At 38.1% G+C, this 21,794-nt stretch overlaps 2 protein-coding genes across 7 annotated transcripts in view; one reads left to right on the forward strand and one right to left on the reverse strand.

The window, feature by feature from the left end:
- The first annotated feature begins 4,997 nt into the window (after window positions 1–4,997).
- Window positions 4,998–8,252, forward strand: cdx1a (caudal type homeobox 1a). Of its 2 annotated transcripts, none has more exons than XM_039813320.1 (3): window positions 4,998–5,505; window positions 6,581–6,726; window positions 7,678–8,252. In XM_039813320.1, exons 1-3 carry the CDS (start codon window positions 5,127–5,129, stop codon window positions 7,846–7,848), a joined length of 696 nt encoding a protein of 231 aa, XP_039669254.1. In that variant the 5' UTR covers window positions 4,998–5,126; the 3' UTR covers window positions 7,849–8,252. The 2 variants fall into 2 exon arrangements, with proteins under 2 accessions (XP_039669254.1, XP_039669255.1); XM_039813321.1 differs by having other exon boundaries at window positions 4,998–5,472.
- A 7,190-nt stretch (window positions 8,253–15,442) lies between these two features.
- LOC120566717 (hepatocyte cell adhesion molecule-like) overlaps window positions 15,443–21,794 on the reverse strand; it is a 31,363-nt gene continuing 25,011 nt past the window's right edge. For 4 of the 5 annotated variants that reach the window (XM_039813325.1, XM_039813326.1, XM_039813328.1 and 1 more), the window contains 4 exons: window positions 21,263–21,583; window positions 20,812–21,069; window positions 15,745–15,958; window positions 15,443–15,524 (listed from right to left, as the gene is read on the reverse strand). In XM_039813325.1, the coding sequence (XP_039669259.1) occupies window positions 15,780–15,958; window positions 20,812–21,069; window positions 21,263–21,583 (758 nt within the window). In that variant the 3' untranslated portion in view covers window positions 15,443–15,524; window positions 15,745–15,779. Of the gene's footprint in view, window positions 15,525–15,744; window positions 15,959–16,031; window positions 16,290–16,479; window positions 16,825–18,372; window positions 18,421–18,473; window positions 18,668–20,811; window positions 21,070–21,262; window positions 21,584–21,794 lie in introns of those variants that run through there. The other variant, XM_039813329.1, reaches the window with a different exon arrangement.

Below are 21,794 nucleotides of genomic sequence, written 5' to 3' on the forward strand. Positions count from 1 at the left end.
CTCTAACAAGGGGGGCAGATGGGGGTAGACGGGGGGGTTGGACAGTTACCATGTTCTCCTCTAATTGTGAGGGTAAATATAAAAGCCCTGCTAGCAGTAATTAGAGAGCCAGTGAACCCCCAGTTATTAGATAGGAGGGGAGCAACACCACACAGGACTGTCCCACCTTAACATCAATCTATTTCTAACTATGTAATTAACACTTTCTTGCAATAAATCTGCCCCAAATCCAGGGACTTAGCCCAATGAATCTATTTTTGTACGTTTTAATGCTTGTGATGTCAATTAAAACTGTTTACAAGAGATACTAGATAATAATGCAGCAATAATACATGACATTAACATTATGCAATGCACGCAATCCCTTTATCAGCTGAAGATAAGACACACACACACTGTCTAAACATCCTGCAGCTCTAACAGGACAAGACAGACATGTCTAATGTGGCATTTTGTTATCAACTATAATTTTAGCATGTTATTACAATGGAGTGGTGGAGAAAGAGATCACAATGGGGTGTCTATGACTTTATATTTGGCAGCTGTCCTGGTTAATCATACAGCTTGACAAAGTGGCAAACCACATGATGAACCGGACTCCGAACCATTCTGCTACAACAATACCGAGCCTATTCAAATCATCAAAACAGCTAAAGAGTGGTTTCTCTCACTGATTTGGGTTGTTTCCATAGCTGGAGTGAAACTTGTGCAACCTGTCAAGTGGGTGTGAGCACAGCAACAGAGAAAGGACCCAAACACAGCACAGACTGGAACAGCGTAGGGACTTATTGAAAAGATGAACAAGATAAGCTTACTGGCATGTTTAAACATAAGTTTACAGGATTGCAGGAAGGGGGCAGGGAAAAGTGCAGGCAGATGCAGATTCCAGTTATGTGCATGTACAAGGTTCCAGGGTAAAAGGCAACAGAGGCTTGAAAGAAAAGGTGCAGAGCAACAATGACAATCCAGCGAAGAATGAGTGGAAAGGAGCTGGTTAAATATCTGCAGGGTTAATGAGGGAAGTGGGAACAGGTGAGCGGGTAAGGTCAGGTGACTGGGACTGAAAGGAAAGGGGTTACTGCAGGGCAGGAGGGAGTGAGATGACTGGTGCAGGAGAAATAGTCAGAGGGCATCTGGTGGACAGCAAGAGAATGGCAATGAATGGGATTGAGAAAGTGGGAATGTGGCGGAGGGAGGGGCAGACAGGCAGAATGTGAAACACAACCACCATATGCTGGTACTGTGTTTGTGTTCAGCTGGATTTTGGATAGTTATCTCTCTGTGTCTGACAGACAGTGGCCCCTGGAGACCCCTGGGAGGGGGGAAGGGAGCTAGAAGCAGGAAACACTGAGGCTGAGGCCTTGGCCTGGAGCTGAATCCAACATACCTCTGATAGATGAATGTACGACGCCATAAATTGACTGATCTGGAATCAGATCCATAATAAATTCGGTCGATATGGATGTATTAGTCAGAGGCACCAAAATACCTAAAACTCCAAATCTAAAACTCAGAAAACACTAGGACATTTCTAATACATAACAACAATCATCACCATCATAAGATACAACCTCATTCAAGCAGCAAGACAAAGACAGGAGAAACTCAATTTAGAGCTTAAATAATTAATTTAATTAGTCAACGACTAACCAAACAACAGAAAATGAATTGGCAAATATTTTAATAATTGATTAATTGTCATTTTACAAGCAAATATATCATTCCCTTCTTCTCCCATGCGATGCTTTGCTACTTGACTTTGTCTAATGTGATAGTAAAGTGACTAACTTTGGGTTTTGATTGTTGTTCAGACACAACAAGAAATTTGAAGACATCATTTAACTTTAGGACTTTAGGAAATTATGATGGATATGTACTGTTTCTTAGATTTTGTAGACACAATGTTTGATAAATGAATTAAGAAAATAATTAAATAATAGGCGCCCGGATAGCTCAGTTGGTAGAGTGGGTGCCCATATATAGATAAATAGATAGAATAAAAAAATAATTAAAAACAAATTAATTACATACAGAACATCATAAAAAAGAATAAAAGCTAAACAGGTAAAATTGGAGAAACTAAAGGCGTCCTGGTGACCTGTGTGTGTTAGACACTGCTCACTTAATCACAACATTCCTTGTTTGAGTCCGGCCTGGGACCTTTGGTGCATGTCATTCCTCTCTTTGACTCTCATTTCCTGTCAGCTAATAAAATGCAGAAAATTACATACTTTTGAAACAGAGAAAAATGAAATGGGGGACGGTCAACAGATGCACAAATTAAATCTTCATGTGCTACTTTTTCTTGATCTATAATCTATTTTAAACTGTTGTTTGGAGAGTGTGGTTGGGCTGCATTCAGACTAAACAGAATCTAATTCAACTGTAAACACTTTTCTATATGGTTTTTCAAGATTGAATGAAAATGTACAAAAAGAAATTTCTGTGCATTAAGAACAGCAACCTGATGCAGTCCTGCATGATGCCCCCATTGTCATGTCTTATCGTTAATGAGGTAATTCTTAACACACACAGACACACACACACACAAACACACACACACACAAACACACACACACACACACACACACACACACACAGTATACAGACCGCCTCACACTCTATGATCAAATAAAACAACTGAAACTGGGGTGGTTAGTTGTCAGACTGAGTAAACTATCGACTTTATTCAGTTGTTTAGTTTATCATGATGCTTCTAGTACAACATTTAAATAACTGTCATAGTGAATCAGAATCAGACGTGATGTAGGTGTTTAGCACTTGATAAGTACTGTTTGCAGGCTTTTTACAAACTAGAACAGGCCTTAAAGGAAGCCTGACTGTGGTAGATGAAAGCTCTGGGTGTGTCTGGGCACCTACAGCAGCTCTCTTTCTAACACATGTGAGCTTTTAGAATTGGTGAAAAGAGGCAAACCTCTTATTAGTTCACCCTCGGTGAGCTTGAACGTCGGAATGACTACAAGGAGAGCAGTGGGAACACTGTTTAAAGTGAATCTATATACAGTACATGTATCATTCTCTACAGTAACCCACGTTTAGATAAATATTAAAGATTTTACAGCCTGAAAGAGCTCGTGTTTTCATATTTTGGCACACAGCAGCAGACAAGGGCTTTAGATTTAAACTAAACCTCTTTTTTGAGCTCAGATAACATTTTTAGTGCCAGTTTTCGGGTAATCTATAAAGCCAAATGGTCCAGCTTGTACATCAACACATTTCCTAATGTATAGTGTAAGTGCTAAAACCACATGTCTATATTTTTAGCCAGGTTGTTTTTGCTTAGTGGCAATGATGTACATTTGAAGCTTTTTGCAATGTGTTTGATGTTGCACTTTCCTTAATGTTCAGGCCTTTAGCACTTTTCTCTCCATTAACATGAGCCTGCTTAATGCTAACAGCTGATAGCTGTTATAGCTAATAATGACTGTTCTGACCAAGATACTAACATGAATCTTTTATAATGTTTGGTCAACTCAGATGCAGAAGGACCCACAGACAAGCTCAACATGTGCAATAGTATAGCCTACTTTACATCACCTGACTGTGGAAAGTATGCCTGTTTGGAAACAGCAACTTTGAATATCTGCAGGACTCCAGAACTGGTTAATTTCCTTGTCAAATTCAGTGTTTTTTGCTGCCCTCAGGTGGTTAAGCAGGGACGAGTGGACAATAAACCTATAAAACTTTACTTTAAACTTGTTCGGAATGGCCAATTTCTGCATTTCCACAACTTACATTACAGGAAGTACTGAGGATAGGTTTTTTTTTCAAAGGGAAATCATAAATAACACAATTATGTGACCCAAGTTTCTTCACCTCACTGTAACACCTAAAGAATAAATCATATCATCATGATCATGAAATCATATCAAATTTGTCTTCCTACATTTTAACTATTATATTACGGAAAATAATAACAAAAAAGACAATATCTTAATTAAAATGAACCTGTTTGATTGGAGAATGAAAATAGGAAGTCGGCTATGTTGTCTTTTGTTTTAAATAAACAATCAATGGGACACTTGTTTAAAGGGGGTACACATTCATCCATAACACCTATTCTTGGTGAACAACATTCAACCTTTACTTAAGTAATGTAAGTGCAGTTATAAGGCACTTGGACTTTAGTTGAGTATATATTATACCTCTTCCCTTTATACTTATACCCTTTATACTATTATAAATGTAATAATAACAATACTTAAATACAATATCACTGAGGCAGGGCCATAGCCTAGCTACCATTTTGGGCAAGTTCTCTGTAATATTTCTGTGAGTTTGGGAGGTTACATAACATCAAAATTAGTTTATATAGACTACATAAATATTTTTACATTTTTGGTTTCTTAAGGCTGGTTCTGATATTTCTGTAGTTTTAATTATCTACTTTAAATGTATCTACTGTACATACATGGCTGTGTAGAACAACATTAAATATATGTTTACAGAAAATACAATTGAAAAGTCAAATGAAATAATGAATGTGCAAATTAGGCTATAGATTGTTTACATGGGTGTGGCAATTTAGATTCATGACATTCCTGACTACTGCCCTGCTGACCTCCCTAATGAATACTACTTTTACTTTTCTTATTGGTAATAATACTTCAGTCCCTAGTAAGATTGTGAATATGTTGTACATTGTGGTATTACTCTTTAAAAACGTTTGCCAACACTCGTATCTTGATTTACAGTCTCCGTGCTGGATATCACATGAGCCCTTCACATCTACATGCACACGTGCGTGCATGGGCGCGCGCACATGTAGGCCTACACTTCACGCACGCCTTACATGATGGCCTTATCAAAATCATCCACCAGGGCAGATTGGGTAAATTCGGGTCAATGCCCTAACGTCGCCAAGAAGAGCAGGCAGGTGGGTCTCAGGTGAAACGTGACGTCATGATGATACTTTTGAACTCCTCGGCAGTAAATCTATAAAGGTGTGTGTAGTCTTACTGCACAGGTAGCCGGACCTTAGACTGAAGAGAAACAGAGCGCCAGAGTCTGCTGGGAATAAACAAGGAGCCCTAACATGCGCCAGGTGGTTTGATTCACCGAGGTCTACCTGAGAGTCACCCTACCTGTCGGACGAGGACACCGGTATGTACCCCAACTTACAGTCGGCCAGACACCCGGCTCAGACACTGCCACTGAACAGTCAGTACTTTCCACCTCCGTATGACTTCACAAGTTACCATCACGTCACGGGAGTCAGTGACCCGTCGACAAGTGTCTGGAACTCCGTCTACGCTCCCCGGGAGGAGTATCCGTACAGCTTCCCGGGGTCAAGCCCCAGCGCGGGACAGGTCAGCTTCTCCACCCCGGAGCTGAGCAGCACGCCCACCGCCGCTGGAGGGGGGTCGTTCACCCCGTACAACTTCATCTCGGAACAGGACCCCTTCAGCTCCAGGAGGAGACCAAATGAATCCATCAGACCGTCCGTTTCAGGTGGGACTTTCATACTGGATACCATGGCACCATGTAAGCTATTTAGGCTGTGTGTGTGGTTGCTGTTATCATTATAGGCCTATTGGCCGATAAATAATCAATGTTAAAATATAATTGTAAATAATTCTAATTTATTAAAAATTAAACCTGTATCTGAATTTGTTTAAACACATGAGCCTATTTCTGGTCTATCTTGGGGCTGATCAGAAATCAGATACTTTAAATGCTAATAAATGAATCTAATAGGAAAAGTGTCATCGGATTACACTTACCCTACATGATTAAGGACGCTCAATTGCTATTAGATAGCTACAAGATGATGACAAGCTTAACCCCAGGAGTTGACTGGGTGTAGGCCTACAGATGACAGATATGGTAAAACGGATATTTATAGACAGGAACCATTTCCACATATACACAGAGTAAAGTCAGACTGACTGCACACACACATTCATCAAGCTTTTTGCCTCTCCCTTCCGCCAGCATGGTTCGAGATGTCAATGCAAAGCTAACAGTGGAAACCGTGAAGTCTGCAGAAATGTCATTCCCCACCCTCTCTGTCCACTGGGTGGGTGCAAAAGGGTGACAAACTGGCTAGATAACACGAACACTACAGGAAGTCTGTAGAAGTCAAACCAAATCTCCTCTTATGGCAAACCCACAGGTCTCACCTGTGTGTTCGTGTGTGTGTGTGTGTGTGTGTGTGTGTGTCTCAAACAATGCTGTCACATGGTCAATTTTTTAGATCAATAACTCTGACTAACTCTTTACTAATACTCTGGGTGTGTGTGTGTGTGTGTGTGTGTGTCAATGAATAGCTGCCTGTGTAAACACCTATGTAAACACCACTCACAGTGATAAGAAGAACCACTGATGCAATGCAGTGAGAAGTCTTTACATTGGTTATAGTTAGCGTGATTAATAGAGTTGATGAGGCTTTAAGTGGCGCCTGAACTTGAACATGGCACCAGACGTCTTCAAATTAGTCATCTGACATTATAATCATGTTTAACACACCTATTAACTTAAATTCACTAGGTCAGTCAGTCATCCAAACTTGTATTTATTGTGTTACTAAATCAGGGTTATTTTGTGTGATACTATATAGCAAAGACTCGCACTAAGGACAAGTACAGGGTGGTGTACACTGACCATCAACGCCTGGAGCTGGAGAAGGAGTTTCAGTACAACCGCTACATCACCATAAGGAGGAAGACTGAGCTGTCAATGGCACTGAGCCTCTCGGAGAGACAGGTGAGACTGGGACTGTAATATAGCAGGGGGGCACTAGGACCCTTAATATTGTTCTTATTGTCATGGATATACAAAGTAGTTACTATACGATACAACTTTATTGTCAGCCAGGGCTGAAATTCTTTTTGCATCCCTGGGTAGTTCTTATAAAAAAAGAGGACATAGACATACATACAGACATACATAAGATGAATAACACCAAAAGACATACATGAAACATTATCACAAATGACATAAACACACAAGTAAGGAAACAAAGAATACATGTGTAACAACAGAAAATGACATGAACATACACAGACTTGGTCTTGGAGACTTGCAACCCTGAAAAGATATTGCACTGGATTTAATGTAGCTGGTTTAACAATAGGATAGATTGATGTATGAAAGCGTTTTTAAGTCTGATGCAATTAACACAGCACACATTAGCAGAAAGTTCTTCAACAATCCCATTTGGAGAAACCAGCTTTAGAATAAACAGCAGAAACCTCTATAAACCATAATGTTATGTGGCCAAACAAAACATCTTGCATTAAGTAGTGTTAATGGTGAAACCCTCACTCTCTCTCTCCTCTCTCATGATGCTATTATTGTTATTGTAAATTGTATTATAAAAATGTTTTTGCCTACTCATTCCGCTTGTCGAACCCACAGTTGAGTGCAACAAAGTCATTCTGGGGAAAAGGGAACTAAACTAAATTAAACTTAAGCAGAAGTAGACATGGCAGGGGGGGAGACAATCTACACAAAAAAAGGAAAAATCAGCGTCCATGCAAGTCATCGTCCACTGAAGATAACATAATTGATAACAGACAAAAGCCAAGAGATAAGTCAAGGGAAAGCATGACAACAGATAATGCACCATCATTTGCTATTTCTAATCACATTTTAGTAACATCCAATAAGAGCCCTTACTAAATTATAAATATGTTTTTGATGTTGATATATCAGGTGAAGATCTGGTTTCAGAACAGACGTGCGAAAGAGAGAAAGATAACCCGGAAGAAGCTGCAGCCTTCTCAGCAGGCCTCCACAACTACACCCACACCGCCTGCACTGGGTGGACCCGCTGACACCAACAGCAGCAACATTATGTCTGATACGATATCAGAGGAATACTAGGTGGATTTTATATGGAAGACTGATACAGCATGAAATATGTACATAGAGCTATTTTGTTTTTACAAGTTTGCCACAGAATGAATGAAGATGATTCACATCACCTTGATGTTAATGCTGCACCTCCTGCCTTTCACAATGACAAGCACTACATGTCTGTTGCACTGATCTTCTCTAGTAGGAATTTGCCAATCACAGGACTTTAATGTAATTATTTTTAGCACCAAGATACTGATTAAAAGGACAAAGAATCACAGGTTAACTTTTGCGTGCCTTCTTTAAGAATAGTTGGTAAACTAACAATGAAAAAAGCATTTCAATAGTTCATTTTTTTTTTACATAAACACAATGTTGAAATGTGTCTGAATCTTGGTTAATAAAAATGACAATAAGTTTGTTTATCTATAGTCAAATATCTGTTTTATTATTAAGAAAATAGGTCTAACCCTAACCCAATTTATTTTAATGGCACGAGGAAGTGCTTCTCAAGATCACACTTGAACATAAAAAATGCAGATTCTGCCAAAATATGGAAACAAGAAGTGAAATGATGCTAATATATTTCTTTATTAGCATTTGCTTTGTCAGGAATTAGAGAGAGAAGAGTGTTAAGTTTGTTACTAAAAGAAAAGAAGAAGGAAAAAACTTAAACAAGATGGTGCCGAAGTTCATCAACCGTTTTTTTCTGTTGAAATATTGATGCAGGATTATATAAGTATAAACCAATGGGTTTAGTTAGGGATGAAGGCAGATGTGTATGGTGTAATGGAAATGGTGAATGCACAGAAAAAAGAAAAGCAGTACTTATTTGATATGAAAACACAGATGTCATTCGGCATTTTCTGTTTAATAGATTTTCATATATACATATTTACATAAAAACAAATCTTTTTCAGCCACAACATTGTGATAACAGCAAGGAACTGAGAGCAAGCATGTTTAAAAATTACTGTGGAAAAACATGTTCAGACAGCAGCGTTTAGCCACATCCTGAAAACAGCTGCCACATGACTCATGATCTACCGACATCACTGTACCGCTAAATACAGACAGGCATTCAGCTTTTAGAGTATTTTAAGTGAAAAAAGACACCGCTTATCTAGTCTGTTGGGACTGACAGTACTGTATGTATGAAACGTTAAAGTATGTAATACACAGGGTGTCTGGGTAGCTCATCTGGTAGAGCGTGCGCCCATATACAGAGGTTTACTCCTCAACGCAGCGCCCGTGGGTTCCCTTTGCTGCATGTCATTCCCCCTCTCTCTGTCCCCTTTCATGTCTTTGGCTGTCCTATAAAAATAAAGGCCTAAATGCCCAAAAAATAATCTTAAAGTGCTCATATTATGCTTTTTGGCTTTTTCCCTTTCCTTTATTGTGTTATATATCTTTTTTGTGCACGTTATAGGTTTAAAAAGTGAAAAGCCCCAAATTCACCCCAAAGGCACCTACCATCTCCAACAGAAAACACTGTTCACAAACTGCTCCAAACAGCTCTATTGTAGTCCAGCCTTTATTTCCATGACAAATGTGGTCACTTTATAACACACGTTATAATGTTCGTCTAGCTGCTAGCATGGCACGCCCTCATACTCTGCTTCTGACTGGCTAGTAGTCCTTACCTAGCTACTGTGCATGTGCGACTCCCAACAAAGATGGAATAGAAGTGTGATCCCTCACTTGGTAGCTAAAACAGAGAGCTCAACACACAGGGTGAAAAGAGGAGCTGCAGCAATGTGCAGTACAACGAAAATATGGTGTTTTTTGAAAATGCAACCACGTAAACCTATTCTGATATAACCTCTAAATACAATTATGAACCTGAAAATAAGCATAGTTTGAGCACAAAAAAAGGATGTCCTACACTGCATGTAAGAAGTGTTATCACACTGTCAGATCCTTCCTGTTTTGCGTTTCAATTTAAAGAAGAGGAAGGAAAATTGGCAAACGTAGCAATGTAACTTTAGTACCACAGACCATAGTCAGCGGAGGCTGGCATACATTTCTTTTCAAAATAAACCACCGCACCACTGACTTCTGCAACTCATATATTTATTGATTTGTGAAAGAATTCCTGTTTTCTCTTTCAATTCAATCTAAATAATTTGTATTTTGTTCAAGTTGAAGTTTATGTTGGTGCACATTTGCTGCACATTATATAATATAGCATGCTCAGGCCAGAGGTTTATCGATCTGGTTTGTTTTTTTCTGTTCATTAGCACTGAGCACAGTCACAAGCTGTGGGTCTCTCTGCTGCTTTCCCACAGCATTACCACAGAGAAAAGTTTCTTCATAAGTTCGTGCCGCCAATGAGGAAGTGTACCAATGGTCTAAAGCTTTACCAGCCCACAAAATTACTTAATTACTGTAAAACATGAATTTAATGACCTCTTTTTGTACTGTAATTTGTTATTGAATCATACAACAATAAAGGCCACATTACAGGAGGAACTTTTCACAGAATCCCTTATATCTCCCAACACTGCATTTCTTTGCATTCACTGTCCCACAGTCAACAGCTGTAACTGTACACATACTGAATAATCAAACTTTACTTTAAATTTACTTTATTTACAAATTGTTGTCTTTAAATATTAAATTATAAGTTACCCAAAATTATATCTTCAGTCAAAAACTGGCGTGCCCAGGATTGAAGAATTGGCACCGGTCTTGGTTTTATAAATAAATACATTTGGCATGGCAGGATAACATCACATGACACAGACAATGTCAATATCACCAGTTTTTTATGAGGAAAAAAATAAAAATGTAATTGTGGTTCAACCGAACCTGTCAAGAGCTAAGGTGCAACATGAGTCCCTATGTCACACACATAGTAGCTGCAACAAAACTAAACAATTTAAATTGAACAAAGTAGTATTGGCTGACTGATCAAATGGCAAAAGGATACTGGATTGTTGGAGCAGTTTTATTACACTTCTTCTGTGTTGTTAATTATTTGCTCAGTAGATTATGTCAGTCAGAAGTTCAACTGTGTTTCAACAAGAGGGCTCAGCTAACAAAATGGCTGTTTATTTTACAACTATCATAAACCATAAACACATATTTATAGCTGTGAATCAGCTGAATGGTAGTAGTGGATCTTTAACCTCAATATGTCAAACCAAACCAATCATGTAACCTCTGTCTTTGATTAAATACACAGCACATAAACAACTCACATGGTTTTACCTATAAAACCAAAACTTAGATATAATGACAATAGATGATTTTTTTAGGAAAAAGATTAAAATAAATGTAACTCAAGCAACAGTAAAATAAACTGTGTCAGGCTACTTCAGCATTAAATTAGGCTGGGTCCTGAAGGGTTTCAGAGGGAGATTCTGAGCTGAGACAAGAAGGGTGCTCTTCCTGAGGATCAAAGGTTTGACATTTCACTTCCTGACCCAGTCCGTACCAAAAGACTGTAGCAGATGCAAGAGCACCTTTGATAATATGAAAAGTTATTTCTCCAAAATGTCCATTATAGGTTGCTTTGCAAATTATCCACTGTCTAAGAGTTATGAAGTCAACTCAGAAAAGCAAAGGTTTAAACAAACTTTAAATTAACTTAATCCAAGTGACCTTATTCTAGCCGATGCCTTCCAGTATTGAACTATATGTTTCTCCCCTCGCCGTTTATTATTACGTCTTGTGCAGTCGAGCACTTACTCCTACAGGCTGGAGCATGTCAGCTGCACAATGGTTAGAAAAGATTGGGTCTTTGAGAAGAGGCAGGAAAACCAAAGTGTCAGGGATATTTAGATTAGTTAATGGTCAGAATACACTGATCATTTCCAAGTCAGAGTAGGGTCAGAGCCAATACCTAAGAAATTAAATTTTCTTGTGCATTATTGTCTGTTTAGGTCCTCGTTTGCATGTAGTTCAATTTAATTCCAGACAAATGGCCATGTTTGTTTTTTTAATTTTAAACCTTTTAGATAGTTGACTAACTGGTTAACATTAGATCATGAAACATAACAAGTCAGCAATGCGTTCAACTCACAAACTGGGAGCATAGATATCCACAATGTAGAATAGTTTATTCTCCAGACTTGAAAGTCAGAGCCCTAAAATTACTCAAACCCTGAGTTATTACAAGTATTAAACATCACAATGTTTAAGGTTTTACTACAGGTATCTATATTTCAGTTGTGAAACCTTTAAAACTGGAAGCGACTAAGACAGGAAACGTGTCAAACTAAATATAGAAAATACCTGATGTTGCTAAAAGATAAATAGTGCATTCTTAGAATCTGACACGTAGTTAATTTTCTCACACTACATTGTCCCCTCTTGTTTCAGTAAAGGAGAAAAATAGAAAAACACCTTTAGAAGGTGTTCCTCCTTTTACTGCTAACTCAGTAAGCAACCTGCATGTAGCCTACTGTTGCAGGCAATCCTGAGATATAATTTGCTTAGACTATGTATTATCTAAGACTGCATCTACTAAAATAGACAAATCCCCCCCCCCCCCCACTAACTTTTATCTCAGAGTATGAATAAAAGTACACAAGCCATATTTATTGTTACATTACAGGGATATTTCACCATTAACTGACACAGGGTTGATGTAAGGTCTTAAAATCACCCCTTGCAACTGATAAACCAATTTTGAAAGAATGAAAGCACATGCCTAAGAAAAAGCAGAAGTGTTTACACGATGGAAACAAATACGTGGTTACTGTTACTGCGAACTTCCTGAGACACAAGACACTTCTCTACAAACTTATCAGACTGTATGGCAACAGAGCCAAAGGAAGATAACACGGTCAATGTGAGATTAACTCCCACACCGCATAGAACATTTAAGAAATCTCTACACTACCAACACACGAGCTTGCTACTGTATTTGAGAAACTCTGACCCTCAACTAATCCATCCAGGTCTGTTTAATAAATATATATATTAATCTAAGAAAATACCTACTTTATCCCTTTGATATGAAGTTAAAACAGAGAACATAAACCTACAGATGACAGCTTGTCAGAGCACTTTAGAGTGTCCACGTCTGCCAATCAATGTGGAGTAAAACAACCAATTAACATTATTCTTCAAATTTTAGCCTTAGCCAAATGTACAGTACAGTTTTAACAATGAAATAAAAGTAAATATGCTCATAAATTAAAAACGAGTAAAAACAGCGAAGTAGAACATAATGTAAATGCAAAGAGAGAGTGTAAAAATTATGGAAATTAAGATTTGAATGATGATGATGATACTTTGAAGCTTGCTCATCCCAGAAGTCAAAGTTGATAATAATAATACTCTATCTATCTCTATTTTGTCCTTTTGAACATCACATCAAATGAAGGTGAAAGAGCTTTGGGCATCTTCACAAACACCTCCTCTCTCTGTCTCCAGTGGTGCAGTCTTTGTGAAAAACACTAAACGATGTGAATCACCTGTCTTTACGGACCCTGGCGTACACACATTCATCTCCTGCTGGTTCAACAGTCTGCTGAGGTCGCTCGGAGAACTTGACCTGGCCGTACTCCACCTCCACCTCCACCTCTGCCTTTCGCTGCATCTGCTTCCCTGGCCGCTGCGCGAACCTGACATCAGCATAGGTTAGTTCTTGGTCGTCTTCTTCTTCTGCAGAGTGAATGGAAGAAGTGGCACAGACATATATTTAACTATACTCAGTGTTTGCAGTGGTATGTAACTAACCCCATTCACTCAAGTACTGTACATAAGTATACATTTGAGCTACTCGTACTTAACTGCCCAACAGTTTTTACAAAGTCAGCTGAAACAATTACTCCATTAAAGCTATTGTGCATAGTTTCTGTCTCCCCCATGAGGAATTCTAAGTAATGACAACAACGCTGTCGGAGCGTCCACATGATACAAGCCTTAGTGATTGCGCACGCGCCCCCACCCATCCCCCACACAGTTGCTAGTAGCCACAGAGGACACGGAGGATTGAAAAAACATGATGGACTCTTCAGAAGAGGTAGTTATCTTCACTCCAGTTTCAGCGCGCGAAAGTCACCGGACGACACAATCTTCTGAACATAGCCATACTGAGAAATACAGAGAGAGTTTTGTGGAGCTGATAATCTTACTTTAAGATTATCAACTAATTTGGCAATGCCTTGAATGCATGGGCATCAGTTTGGTTTGAAATGTGCTGGGGAGAGAGACGCATTCGCAAGTGCATTTCCACAAGTGCTGGGTACAATCACGCATTCTTTTTTTTCTCTCTCTTTTGCGCAGGTCATGTTTTGAAAGACGCTTTCCTGTAGCTTACGAATGTAAATAAATACAAATGTATACAAAAATGTGACGATGTCCAACACGTTTTATGAAGAAGAAAGCCTTAAGTTTTCAAAAAGCATTAGACAGGCGGTGTTGTGAACAGAGAAGCGTAGCCAGCGCAGCAGCAGAACGGCTGTGTCTGTGCCTGCCCTGTGGGGATAGAGATTTTTGTGGATTTGTTGGCATCTGTCGCTCAAGAATTATATGTGTGATGAACTATTTTTTTTTAACTAAATTGAGCTCAATTTTTTCAAAAAATGTGGTGGATACAAAATGACTCATGACGAAATCTGATAGGTACGCGTACGACTATATGCTTGAATGTAACAGACGTTCATTAATATAAAAAAAGGTAAGCATTAAAGCTTTAATCAATTAGTTGACTGAAAGAAAATTAATGAATTAACTATTTGATAATTGTTTGTAATTTTTGATGTACAAATATTTCATGGTTTTACCTTCACAAATGTGAAGATTTGCTGCTTCTCCTTATAATTATTGTAATACATTCAATTAAGTTTTAATAATCTTTCAATTTTGACTGTTAATTGAACAAAGCAAACACTGAAGGTATTATTATAGACTCTGGGTAATTGTGATGAGCTTTTCTCGCTATTTACATATACACACTGTTGGGCCCAGAACTTTATCTTCATTTTGTTGTAAACAGTTTAATTGTGCTATTTTTGGGTAAACAAACCCCTCCTTTTTTTAAGCTTACATGTGACTCCTTGTGTCTTACTGCTTGATCCCTCACAAATACTTTTACTTTTAATAATTTAAGTATTTCCTTATTATACTTGCATACTTTTGCAATGCAGGACTTATTTGTAATGGAGTATTTTTAGAGTATGTAATTACTGTAGTCATAGGCCCCAATGTTGAACCCAAAGTTACGCCCTTGACTGTAGTACTTCTCCTGAAGTAAAAGATCTGAATATTTCCTCCACTGCTGAGTACATTGGATTGTTAAAAGAATAGTTTGACACTTTTAGAAATAAATTCTTGCAGAGAGTAAGACTAAAAGATTGCTATTACTCAAGTTTGTCTTAAAGACTGGAAGCAGAGGGAAACAGATAACCTGTTTTTATCCAAACTTAGTTTAACAAAAAATCTGCCTCTGAAGTTCTCTAATTTCCAGGATGTGGAGTTTTAGACCAGTAAACAGAGCACAGTGAGCCATTTCCCTCTGCTTCGGGCATTTCTGCTAAAGCAAATCTTCTGCTAGCTTTATATTTAGCTAACTGACAGTGTACATAGAGGAACAAACTGTGAATGCAGTGATTGAAAAAGGAAGTTTTGTTTTTTTGTACCTTTAGGTTTGTTGTTTTGCTTTTTCTTCTGGGCACAGACGACAGCCACCCCGACCACTAACAGAATTACCAACGCTGACAGTACACCGGCCATTATCGGCAAGTACCCTATTTCAATAATAACAGAAACACAGATCTTTAAATTACCAAACACTGCAGGTTTTTTAATGGAGACAGACAAAAACAAAATAGGCAAAATACTTTAATGAATGCACTGCAGCAGATTTAGTTTAGATGAGAACACTACAGGTGTTTTATGGAGACAGACAAAAATAAAAAGAGCACATGACTTTAATAAATCCAGTGCAGCAGAGTTAGTTTTACTTACTAATGTACCATGGGTCATCTCTGGGGAGGGGAGGGTCATATTTTGATTGGAGGATGTGTTTTAGTGCAGGGGTTAATTGACACTGTGATGCCAGTCGTCTTACCCACGGTGGAGGTAGGAGTAGTTGTTGGCTGACACAGGGTATTATTGGCTGCAAACACCCACTTTGATATGTGTGTCCCGTTGGTTAAGGTGCAGTTAATGTGTATGAAGCCTGTGGGAAAGAAACAGATCAATGACTGATCAGTGTCACAAACTTCAAACTGTCAAATAATGTTCTCACTCACCACATGTAGATATAGTCTTTTCTTCTGAGACATTACTGACTTGATTCCTGACTGAGCAGACCAGTCGTCCTGAGACCTTTTGTTTCAGAGTGATGTTGTTAGTCTCAGTATTTCCAGAGAGGAGCTCAGCGTCTGTCAGTGTGCGTCCATCCAGAGTCCAGCTGTACTGAGGACTGTCCCCTCCCTCAGAGGAGCAGGACACCCTCATCTCTCCCTGGGACAGACACTCAGAGACCAGCAGGACAGAGGACACAGGAGCTGAAGGAAACACACTCAGATGACTTTTCATATTAACAGAATCTTGGTCATTTTATACAGTTTCTAATACAGAGCAGGCCAGACATACATACAGAGATATATGTAGAATATGAAATATATATGTAGTTCAACAATAGAATATGACATATGTGTCTATTTATACCACTAAATTTGCAAAAGAGTGATTTACCTTGAATGGTCAACTGTAGAGTCCGCTGCTCTGATATCTTTCCATCTGAATCAAAGGTTTCAAGTGTATATTCACCTCCATCAGTCCAGCTCAGGTTGTTGATCCTAAATGTTCCATTACTGAGAGTAAAGAAGGATCTGTTTGCTATCGCATTAAACACAATCCCATTCTTTGTCACTCTGAGTATTGTTGTTGTTCTTGTATCTACTTTGATTGTTGATTTGATTGACCATGTGTATCTAAATATTTCTGAGGCGCTGTCCATCAGCTGGAGGACCACAGTTCCTCCCAAAGCTCCATAACACTGAGTACCATTCGGTCGGCCATCACAGTAGGTTCCCACACCTGGAAAGTTTGAAACATAAGTTGTAAAATAAAAAAGTCAACAATTTTGATTCTTCAATTTATACAAAATGAAGGATCATAACAAAGAGTCGTATAAAACAGAAACTGTTGGTTTGCTGCAGCTGTTTCTCTCTCAGACTCCAGTTTGCAAACAGAAAGTTATTTTTGTGCAGCTGAGAGATTACCCAAACCTGACCAGTGGTGAAATGTAACTACCGCAAGTACATTTACTAAAGTTCTGTACAGTAATTGAGTACTTTCATTTCATGGTTTCATGGTACTTTATACTACTCTATCAGAGGGAAATACTGTACTTTTTACTGGGCTACATTAATCTTGCAGCTGCTGTTCTTTTTCAGATTAATATTCTACTAAATAAATACAATATATATGAACACAAAATATGATGCATAACAAAGACTTGCATTCTGTCTGCAACCACAGTAGGTTTCCACTCCCAGGACATTTAAAAACAGTAAATATAAAAAAAAAATATTTAGTATTGTGTTGCATAGGCCTGACTCGTAACAGGTAAGGCTCAGCGAGCAGACATACAGTATTTCTCTGTAATACATGTTATCATTGATTTAACTAAATTAACCTCATCCAGTCATTATGAACTCATGCTGTGTTTTTCACACCTGTAGATCATTATTTAAAATTATACCAACGACAATACCAACTTTCCCAGAGATACTAAAATAGGGTTTAGGTAGTATTTTTTTAAATAATTATTCCATGAAATAAGTGTTTCAGTATAAGCATGATATAAATGCCATGTCATGATACAAAGTCATACAGATTTGTATCTTAAACTTTCAAGTGCAATCAAGGGGAAAGTTAGAGTTCATCGGGTCATAAAATATCTGAAATACCAGGGAGGAAATGCTTTAAACATATAGCCTATAATTTAATAGATTATCCATAAACCCTCATAATTGTAATGTTTACTGTACATGCACAATGACGTGGAAATAATCTCAGGATTTTCCATCGGTCTTAGAAATGACTAAATCTTTTTTTAAACCTACTGAACCTTTGAAAAGGTTAAATATCAGTGTCTATCTGATGCAACTGTCAGATGATTCTTTTATCTTAATGTATTAATAAAAGAAGTAATTTTTCAGAACCAACAGGTGTCTCCAACCTTCAGCATTAGAGCTGCATTACACATCACTAAGGATAATGTCTGTACTACACAATATAAAACCAATAGCCAGTGGTGTAGTCTACGTGATACGTAGGTATACGCAGTATATCCACTAAGAAAGTTGGTGAAAAAATTGGTGCATAAAAGTGTATCCGAATACAGGAAATGAAGTCATTGATGCTCAAAACTTCCTGGGGAGGACAGCCAGATCCCCCACTATGATACACCCCCCAAAAGGCAGATTCTGGCCTATATATATATATATATATATATATATATATATATATATATACTGTGCAGTATACCCACTACGATACATTAGACTACACCACTGCCCATAGCTGCACAAAAAGTTCTCATTTGAATGTGTTATTAGTGTTATCAGTCAAACAGCTCACCATGAGAGACTCCGAGTAGCATCAGCATCAGTCCAACCACAGCTTCCATGTCTCCTCAGTGTTCAGTCTCCGTTGATCCAGTCAGCAGCTTTTCTACCTGAACATCCTACACTGGACAGCCTGAAATGTGTCCTGTTAGCGATCAGCCTCAGAGGGGAAGGTGTGAAAACTTTGAGCCGACTACAGCGTTGTTGTATTTATCTTTTTATAGGCAGAGAGGAGAAAAGGAAGTGATATCAGTTTTACTTCCCCTTTTAGCCTCCAACACGACAACCTCTGATGGACAGAGTGGAAGACAGAGAAACATTCCTCCTTTACACTGAAACAGGATTTGAGACTGACAGCTGACATTTTAAAGTAATTAATCATAAACGCTTATATATCTCCCCATCTCATCATCTCTGAGGAAATATGATGAATCATATTTATCATTTCTAAATGAATGATTACAAGTTACGTTTAATCAGAATGTGTCTGCTCAAACTGCCTCTGTTATTATCATTATAACTAACACTAACCCTTATTATAAGAGCATGTTAAGCACATAAAACTATTTACACACACAAAACTGCATTTTAAACTATTGTTTAGACAGGGATGTCATTAGATATAGGCCTATAAAAAATAATTCTAATTACAAAAAACTATGTATAAAATTAAATTTAAAACATCTGGAATTTTGTGATTTACATAATAGAGAATCATGTTCAGTTCAACTTAAAGAGAAATGTCAGATACACATAAAAGGTTAACCATAAAAGTTGAAATGGTTAATTAGTTGAAAAACATTGAAAATGAGGGGTAAGGATTAATGGAATCAATTAATTAAAGTTTTTATCATGTGATATTGAATATTTGAATACTGCAGTAATAATGAAATGATAGTTATCGTATTTACAATATATTTATACAATATTATATACAATATTATATTTTTACACAATGTCAGCCTGAGTGGTAAAATAGCATTATACAGCTTCAGACTTTATTATTGGCCAATGAATCCCTTTATTTGTTGATATTGAGTATTTAGAGTATTTGCAATACTTCACCTATAAGATCACCTGAAATGTTCCATCTCTTTATTCCTCTGACCAAAGTTTTTTTGTCTTTTGTCAGAGATATATCAACAAGGTAAAAATGTCAAAAATATGCAATTCCTGTAGTGGGTGGGTTAGCGCAGTTGGTAGAGCAGGCGCACACATATAGAGGTTTACTCCTCTACGCAGCGGGTTCAAACCCTTTCATGTCTTCATCTGTCCTGTGGAAATAAAGCCTAAAATGCCCCAAATAATCTTTAAAAATAAAAAATGCAATCCCAAGGTGCTATAATATGTACATTCACACTATGCTGTTGGCCCAAAGCGGTCTAAAAATCATGCATAATCATGACTTATGTCATCTCTGCAATGTTCCTGGTCTCTCTCTCTCTCTCTCTCTCTCTCTCTCTCTCGTTGTTTGGTCTGTTTAGACTCTATCACCCTCCACTGGCAACTCTTGATTAAAGACAAATGGCCTAAAATATTTAAAGCAACTATAAGGAGTTTTAAACTGGGTATGAAACAGTCACAATTTAACCCTGATACCTCTGACCTATATTAAGCAAGCAAGACCATCAGCAAGAAGATTGGCTTTTTCTATACAATTATTCTTCATGCCTGTCACCGGGTCTGATGATTTATGGTATGGTGAACATAATTTATATGGAAGTTACAGACTTTGGCTCCACTTCTTAACATGGAACTAGAATTACATTTTGTAACCTTTGTTCAATTAGAGTTTCCACAGAGATAAAAAACACAGAAAACACTGAGACCTTTTGTATAAGAAAGTATTCATAATGAGCTGCTAAGCTGTGGACCCAGAAGTGAATTTGAGAAGAATAAAAACAGAAGAGAATTCCCACTGTAAACCCTATTTCCACACCCACATGGCCAATCACAGCAGGTGAAAGAGATACTAAGGTGTTGATTTCACAAAGTTAAAGTTCAGATGCAGAACTTCTCATTACAACCATCACAACAGAGTTCTCTTGATGTTCCATCTTGTGATGGACGGCAGAGCTTTCAGCCATCTTGTATTTCCTTTTCTTCCAAGCAAAGTAGATGGCTATCCCAATTCATGCAAGAATCGCCACAGCTGCTCGCACACCGGAGTGATCTGTTTGGAAAGCAACAGTTTGATTGGTGTGTGTAATGTGAGCGGAGGGTTTTATGGACACTTTGATGTCACTCCTCTTACCCACAGTGGTAGGAGTAGTTGTATGCTCAACACAATGGTTGTTATTGGCTGCAAACACCCACTGGGACATGTCAGTTGCATTGGTTAAGGTGCAGTTAATGAGTATGAAGCCTGTGGGAAAGAAACAGATCAATGACAGATGTAAAGTTAATCATCAGTGTCACAAACTTCAAACTGTCAAATAATGTTCTCACTCACCACATGTAGATATTGTCTTTTCTTCTGAGACATTACTGACTTGATTCCTGACTGAGCAGACCAGTCGTCCTGAGACCTTTTGTTTCAGAGTGATGCTGTTAGTCTCAGTATTTCCAGAGAAGAGCTCAGCATCTGTCAGTGTGCGTCCATCCAGAGTCCAGCTGTACTGAGGACTGTCCCCTCCCTCAGAGGAGCAGGACACCCTCATCTCTCCCTGGGACAGACACTCAGAGACCAGCAGGACAGAGGACACAGGAGCTGAAGGAAACACACTCAGATGACTTTTCATATTAACAGAATCTTGGTCGTTATACAGTTTCTAATACAGAACAGGCCAGACACAGAGACATGTAAAATATGAAATATATATGCAGTTCAACAATAAAATATGACATGATGTCTATCAATTATTACTAAATTTCCCAGTAGGTCATATACAATAGTTATGTACCTTGAATGGTCAACTGTAGAGTCCGCTGCTCTGATATCTTTCCATCTGAATCAAAGATTTCAAGTTTATATTCACCTCCATCAGTCCAGCTCGGGTTGTTGATCCTAAATGTTCCATCACTGGGAGTAAAGAAGGATCTGTTTTCTATCTCATTAAACATAATCATATTCTTTCTTCCACTGACTATTTTTGTTGTTGTTCTTGACCATGTGTATCTAAATATTCCTGAGGCGTTGTCCATCAGCTGGAGGACCACAGTTCCTCCCAAAGCTCCATAACACTGAGCTCCATCCTGTCGGCCATCACAGTAGGTTTCCACACCTGGAAAGTTTGAAACATAAGTTGTAAAAACAAAACAAAAAAAGAAAACAATTTTGATCTTTCAATTTCTACACAATGAAGGACAATAACAAAGAGGTGTAGTAAAACAGTTGGTTTGCTGCAGCTGTTTCCCTCTCAGACCACAGGTTAAAAACACAGTTATTTTTGTGCAGCTGAGAATTACACAAACCTGTGACCAGTGGTGAAATGT

Source organism: Perca fluviatilis, chromosome 10 (assembly GCF_010015445.1).
Source record: "Perca fluviatilis chromosome 10, GENO_Pfluv_1.0, whole genome shotgun sequence".
Lineage (NCBI taxonomy): Eukaryota > Metazoa > Chordata > Actinopteri > Perciformes > Percidae > Perca > Perca fluviatilis.